General features: G+C 30.8%; 1 protein-coding gene across 5 annotated transcripts; it reads right to left on the bottom strand.

Annotated features, from left to right (window-relative positions):
* LOC107638847 (2-succinylbenzoate--CoA ligase, chloroplastic/peroxisomal) lies at positions 2,837-6,901 on the bottom strand. Of its 5 annotated transcripts, none has more exons than XM_021120725.1 (9): positions 6,804-6,901; positions 6,323-6,500; positions 6,145-6,243; positions 5,540-5,637; positions 5,249-5,442; positions 4,969-5,096; positions 4,000-4,397; positions 3,556-3,758; positions 2,837-3,167 (listed from the first exon to the last, which is right to left on the bottom strand). In XM_021120725.1, exons 2-9 carry the CDS (start codon positions 6,474-6,476, stop codon positions 3,038-3,040), a joined length of 1,404 nt encoding a protein of 467 aa, XP_020976384.1. In that variant the 5' UTR covers positions 6,477-6,500; positions 6,804-6,901; the 3' UTR covers positions 2,837-3,037. The 5 variants fall into 5 exon arrangements, with proteins under 5 accessions (XP_020976384.1, XP_020976383.1, XP_016197730.1 ...); XM_021120724.1 differs by having other exon boundaries at positions 5,540-5,628; positions 6,332-6,500; positions 6,699-6,900; XM_016342244.2 differs by having other exon boundaries at positions 6,699-6,898.

Below are 7,534 nucleotides of genomic sequence, written 5' to 3'. Positions count from 1 at the left end.
TTTTTATTATTTTTAAAATTTTTCAGACTTATCAACATTTAAGTTGTTTATACATCACTTCTCAAAGTATTATAATTTCACAAGTTATAATATCTGATGTTAGTTATTGTTATGTATATGAAAAATGTGACTTATTTATTATGTATCCATTTATCTTCTATTAATATTTTATAATAAGGATACATGTAACTTTATAAAAATGATATAATCTAGACTTTGATTATCTAAAAATTTACTGAGTGATTAGAATAGCTCTACGTTACGAACCAATGAACCTTAGCAATAGAGATGATAAAAAAAAACAACTAAAACAGGTATTTGTTGAGATTACTCACGTTTTTTGGTTAGATGTGGACCCGTAAAATTCTCACAACTCGCCATGCAAAAATAGATGGGGTACAGACATAATTATCCACTCCGTGAGACCCATTAAATCCACATGAATATAAAATTATTAATTTATCCTAATTTATATATACATAAATTCATTTTTTCGAATTTAGTAACTTTAATTCCTATTTTCAATTCGAATCTTTTTTTTTCAGACTCATTCTCTGTCCCCTCTCTCTCTCTAACTCGCTTTCTCTACCTCTCAAGTCTGTCATTACGTTGCTCAATATCGTCCTAAAAATTATGTTATTATATTGGAATATGCTTTTATGTTTTTTCTTTTAAAATGTTATTTTTCATAATGAATATATTCTGAATTGTGTTAAATTATATTAAATTGATTATTGTATGTTTATTATACTATGTCTTTTTGTGTTAATTTTTTTCAAAAATTTTTAAAGAATATTTGTAGATACCTAAGGAGATCTGCATTTCTTAAGAGTATAATTAAACAGAAATTTGCAAAGATGGAAAAGGGACAATGGCATTTTTTTTAAACGGGAGTGATAGATGAACAGAGGACTTGTCATGCTTTCTTGAGTACTAATTACCATACCTAGCTAGAAACGGAGATCCAATCTAAATCGATTTAAGAGGAGACACGTAGACTTCATTTGCATTGGTCCTTTAAGATAATGAACTTAAGTTGGATTAATATTGGATTAAAATTTTAAGTCATTGTTATAATAGATGGTGTGGTTATTTTTTATTCTTTAACAGTAAATATTATCAAATAAAATGGTGTAAGAAATTAGAAAGAAATTTATTTGCCAGTTTAAGAAATATTAACTTATTTTTCAATAGAATAAATTATATACAAAAGTTGTTATTGGTTTCTCTTCACACTAACTAATACTCAGTAATGGTGTTTCGATACACCATGTTACCAAGAAATATTAATCAATCTAATAAATTTTGTAATGACATAAGTCTATTATAAGTTTAAACATTTAACAATTATGTCATAAAAGGTGAAGCTTGAACAAAGAACAATGTTGATCATATTGTTTTGACTTCAAGAATGAATATGGTATCAACAAATAAATTTGTTCCAAGTAAATTTTAACATAGACAAAAATCCATAAGTATTGCTATTAATAATGAGATATTAATCTATTTTAAAGACAGATACTTTTTTTCTACAAATTTTCTAACTTAGCATGTCAAAGACTAATCCACCACATATTGATGCTCTATTTATTAAAGGCATGTCGCTAACTAATGAATTATTACACACACAAGACGAGATTCTAACTTTAAATACTTACTTAAGCAGACAAATGAGATGACCATTTAACCAATCCAATTTGGTTAAGACAAATACTAATTATTTTTAATATTTTTAAATTATAAAATATTTATAATAATAATAATTATTATATATATTTTTATTGTCATCTAAAAATATGAATTTAATTTAATGATCATATAAAATTATTTATACCAGCAACGCATTAAAATTAAACTCATAAAATAATATTGTATAATTTTATTTCTTTAGCTTCTCACGGATCCAAATATAGTTTGATTAAAATGTCATGATATATTTGACCTTATACGATCCTAAAGTATTGAAATGTGTGGTTGATTTTATATTTTGACCCTCATGACTTTAATTGAAACATAATAGTTGACGTTTGTAACTTTAACTGAAATATGATTAAAAAAAAAAAGAGATATACTTGACCTAAGTTACTTATTGTTATTGCTTATGTTTTTGTTTACTTATGTAGAAATTTTAACCAGCAATATTCATAGTAGGGAATGACTTGAAGTGGATAGACTATGTGGGAAAGTCAAAGTGGTTCTTGTGGCATGTTTACTCTCAAACCAAAGATTATACTGTCACCAGTAGTAGGGAATGATCAAGTATCTGTCATTAGTTATATGGCTTTTCATCACATGTCTTTTATTTTTGTTTGGAAAGCTAAGAATTAAATTCTTTTTCATGTTTTGGAACAAACAAAAGTTTATAATTTCAATTCTAATGAGAATTCTAATTCTCACATTTACTATATTTATAAATCAGACCAAATTCAATTCCATTCTCATGTTTATAGTTTTAAAAATTGAAAAATCCAAAATATCCTTACAAAAGTATTCAATCCTTTTTTAGTTAAAGACAAATTAGTAAAAATTAAAATCAATAAAAATTCAATTCTATCAAAATTATGTATTATTCCAAATTATGAATTTAAATTAAAAATAGAATTAAATTATTTTCTTAATAGAATTAGAATTTTTCTTCTCATAAGAAAACTTTCCAAACACACTATGAAAATTGTTTGATATTTGTTATTACACCTTGCATGGTCTAACAACAAAGGAGGAGAGTTGTCTAAAGCAACTGGAGTGATTGCATTTTTGCATTGATCCTATTTGTTTCAATTAGCTATAATGGTTATTAATTATATGATTTTTTTTAAATAAAAAAGAAAAATCTGTCAGTAGAGAATGTTGATTCAAATTTCTTACCTTTATTTTCCAACTGATTGATCTTCTCAAATGTTTCAATACTCTTTTTGGTGTTTGGCAATGTTAATATCACATGCCTGAGGTATCACTTGCAAAATTTGTTGATGCAGCATTTTGGATTCAACCAATTCCATTTTTGTTAGTTCACAAGTCATTGTGCCCTTTAAGCTATTCAAAGATTACTATGCAAAGATTGTAGCCGGCACATTAATTCCTTGTGGATTTGGTCTCTTCTTACTTTTCCTGTGGTAGTGAGTGGAAAAGGCTTTCCCCACAGTACAAACATCTTTGGTATCTTAAACCTGAAAAAAGATTCAAAGAAACCTTTACTAAACAATTATTATATACTTGTTCTATTTTTAAATAATTGTCCACTAGAAATGTGCGTTTAGTTTGTGTTTTCATTTTCTGTTTACATTCTCAGTCTTTTTTGTTTTTAGAATTTTGTGAAGTGAAAACAGAAAATAAGATTTAATTGTTTTCACTTTTCACTATTCACTATTTTCTCTTTTTTTCTCCACAAAATTCTGAAACAAAACACTAAAAACAAAAACAAAATGAAAAGCAAACTGAACGCTATATTGATTTTTGAATGTATTTTCTTGTTTAAGTGGATAGTTATTTTCCCACATCCAGAATAGTCCACCTCAAAAATTTAACAAACATGGAATTTAGGAGACATACACATACCTGCTTAGATTATGTTGAATACAATATTGGTGGAGACTCCTTTTAGATATGTGAAACTCTTGATTTGAATTAGATTGATCTAACCATTGCCAATTTTCTGTTAGTTGGATACATGCTGCTACCATTTCTGTAAGATAGGCATCTGGGATTCCTACAACAACAACACTTGTAATCCCTGGATGTCCTTGTAGAATTGCTTCAACCTGATTCAAACAAAAAATAGTTACATTGTAAGGATCATGAGGCAAGTAAAGACAAACACTTTCCAAAACAAAAGAAAATGAAAATTATAAAATTTTGGAAGTAGAAATGTATGACCCTTTTGGAGAATATAACTCTGAAAAATAGTAGCATTTTCATTTGGTTTATGTTTCTGCCTTTTCCATACTAGCTTAAATTTACTTTATGATAAGGCAAACAAGTTTGATGACAATTTCCTATTACCTCTTCAGGGTAAATGTTCTCCCCACCACTCTTGATTCGACCATTTGTTCGTCCAAGGAGCCACAAATTACCATGATTATCAATTGATCCAATGTCACCTGTATCAAACCATGCTTCACTCCTGCCATTTGATGAACTTGTGAGAGTTTGATCCCAATACCTGAGCATTGTGTGTGGTCCTCTAGTTAAAATTCTCCCTATGTGACTAGTGCCATCATCTTCGCATATTTTAAGTTCTACATGAGGTGCAGCTTTGCCAACACATATACCTTGAGGCTGGTGAATGGAATTTGATGATGCTGCCTCACCAACTATTTGAAGGTTCTGGCTAATGGTGGTTTCATGCATTGGATCATAAAGGTTCATGAATGTCATTGAAGAACATGTCTCTGTCATCCCTTTTCATAAATGAAACAGATTACAAACACTAAGGGAAAAAAAAACCCAGCAAATTTCAGTGTTACAAAAAGGTATAAGGACAGAAACAAATTTAATGTCATTGAAGAACATGTCGCTGTCATCCCTTTTCATAAATGAAACAGATTACAAACACTAAGGGAAAAAAAAACCCAGCAAATTTCAGTGTTACAAAAAGGTATAAGGACAGAAAGAAATTTAATGTGGTCTAGCCTTTCATATGTTCTAAATACTTCTTAATTTTTATATATGGTGTTCTATCTATACACTTGTAATGCAAACAAAATTTTAAGCAAACATTCAATCATATATTCTTACGTAAGCAAAAATAACTGTTTTTATATTCATCGGTATTTGAATGGAGAACAAAATGAATGAATTTCTGATTGAATAAAAATGCAAAACTATTGTCTATGATGTTGTCAATGCAATAAAATTACACTGTAAAATACAAGAAAAAGGAGTAGAATATCAGGCTTTTGAGCTACTCCTAGACTATTTCTAAGAAAGAAAGAACGGAAGCACACCATTATTGGGATAAGAAAGGCATACCATAAGCTGAGATAAGCTTAGCTTTACGGAAGAATAAGTTAGTATCCTTGATGAGCTCAAGTGTGAGGCTTCCACCCCCATTAAGTATTTTCTTTACGGTTTCTCCCCCTTTCCATGTCTCTTTGTGCCTATCAATATCAAAGTACCAAATCATGACTCAGGATACTTCTAAAACAATATAGTCCATAGCTCTGATTCTTGGCCTAATGTCGGGAGACATCAAAGTAAATGAACCAGAAAAAGCAAGTTTTTTCATTAAAAAAAAAACACTGGCACATGCCTAATTAGAGAAATGAGACCGGCCATTATTGCAGGGACTGTGATAAGAGATGTCACCCCGTATCGCTCTATGGCATCAACAGCTAATTTTGGATCGAACTTCGGCATCAAGACATGGCAACCTCCAACCATAAGCATGGTCAAAGCCGATGACAATCCCCCAATATGGCATAATGGAGTAGTATGCAGATAAACCTATTACAGAAAAATAAATAAAATAAAATAAAATAAAATAAAATACAAATTCCATAAGCTATAACAAAAGAAATGGATGTAACAGGAAATGGCATACATCATCCTCATTGTATCCAACTATGGCAATCTTTGCTAGTGATTGTACGATCAATGCTCCATGGCTTAGTGTTACTCCTTTAGGCTTTCCTGTTGTTCCTAAGGTTAAGAACATAAATAACTTCAGGAATGTTCTTATCAGAATGTAAAATGTAATTAGCTTGTAAAGAGTAATTTAATGTTTCTTTTCCTAGAACTAAAATTAAGCTCAACGACACTTTCAAAAAAGACTTGAGCTTTATTCCTATTGCTCATTCTATAGGGTTGCCTCGTATAAACCAAACTTTGAAAGTTAAATTGCATTTAGTCAAAGAATTTCATTTCATATAAGTTTTGATGCATTACTTTAATAAATCAACAGAATCCTGGGAATGGCAGACTTCTGCTGATTTAAATTCATTATGCAGATGTTGAGATGGTACATGGATTATTGTTTCCCTGAAGTTTTAGTTTATTGAATCGTTCAAGAACTGCATAAATCATTCCCAATCATATAGTTCTCATTGTTGTTAAATCAAAGCCATGATTCTCCACAAAAACACAAACCACAAGCAACAATTAATAGTGTTTTCAGGGAAAGTAATTAACTGAGTGAGAATCTTGTACCTGAAGTAAAGCATATCATTACAGCACCGTCTGGTGCCCAGGAATAATCAAATGGTAGAGGCTTTACACGATGCTTCTTGAGCATTTCTGAGTGCAACACTGCATAGCATCAAGAATAGTTAAGAATATTATTCAAGCCAAAAAAGGATTTCTATGGACCATACTTTATCTGACTAACCAGCAATATCATTCCACTGCTTTGCTAAATCTGAGGAAGTGGAATCCAATAAAGCATGCCATCTCAGAGATGGAACATCCGTTTTCAGAAGTTTTGAGTACCATGTTTGGCTGCTCTCATCAGTGACTAACATCACTGGCTTCACCACAGTCATTGCGAATTTCGCCTCTTCAAAACCCTGCGGGACAAGCAAAATGTTTAACATAATGTTATGACTTACAATAATACAGTGCGAGTTACTGAAACATATGCAGTTTCAAGAAAATTTGTATTAATTATTAAATGTGTTCTAGAAGAACGCAAAGTAATTTTCAATAAGTTTGAGAATGTATGCAAAAGTATGTGAATGAATGAAGAGGAGGAAAATTGAAGGTACCTTAGAATGGCTCGTTAGAATGAAAAAAAGGCTTCTTAAGTGCTTCATTAACTTAGCAAACATACCAATTCAAAAAGCTAAGCTAAGAAATCAGGCCCCACTCACCCAGCGATAGTTCAGAGGTGCGGCTATTCCACCAACAAACGCAATGGCTAACAACCACTCGAGATACCAATCACTGAAAAGAAAGGCTCATCTATCATTCACAAAAATAACGAGACAGGAAAATATGTAGGAGATATAAGACTCTAATAAGCCTCCTCACATATAGAATTGGAGAAGAACTTGAGCATGAAATTTGGACTTATAGCAGCTATCAACGATGCGACATGCTAATACACATTTCACTATTTTAAGAAAGAGGTACAGTGTGAACTTCTAAGTACATCTAAATTTTACTCAAGAATCCTGAGTTTTGACTCAGTTTTCTAACTCTCACGTTACAACATAAATTTCAGGGGATTCTATGATGCCTATATATATAATGCCTAAAACTGCCTAAGAATTTGGCTACTTTACTAGGGAGCGAGACCAGATATTTGAAGATATAAAACATTGAGAATTTGACCAGAGCTTAGTTATTAGTAGGAATCATTATCACAAGTTGATTAAAATTGTTACTGTGTGTGAAACAAACAAGTGTTTTCACAGCAGGTTAATAGCTCAGAATCAACCTCAACCACATTGGTTTATTGCTCAAACATAAGAAGGAACCACATCATAGCTAATCCAACTACGAATGTAAGCCAAAAAAAAAATGGCGCTTGCAACTTACATTTCATTAATTCAAAGCACATTAACATAAACTGCATCAATTGATGAGACCTTATCTCTCG

Source organism: Arachis ipaensis, chromosome B04 (genome assembly GCF_000816755.2).
Source record: "Arachis ipaensis cultivar K30076 chromosome B04, Araip1.1, whole genome shotgun sequence".
NCBI lineage: Eukaryota > Viridiplantae > Streptophyta > Magnoliopsida > Fabales > Fabaceae > Arachis > Arachis ipaensis.
This window is presented reverse-complemented; position numbering and strand designations above follow the sequence as displayed.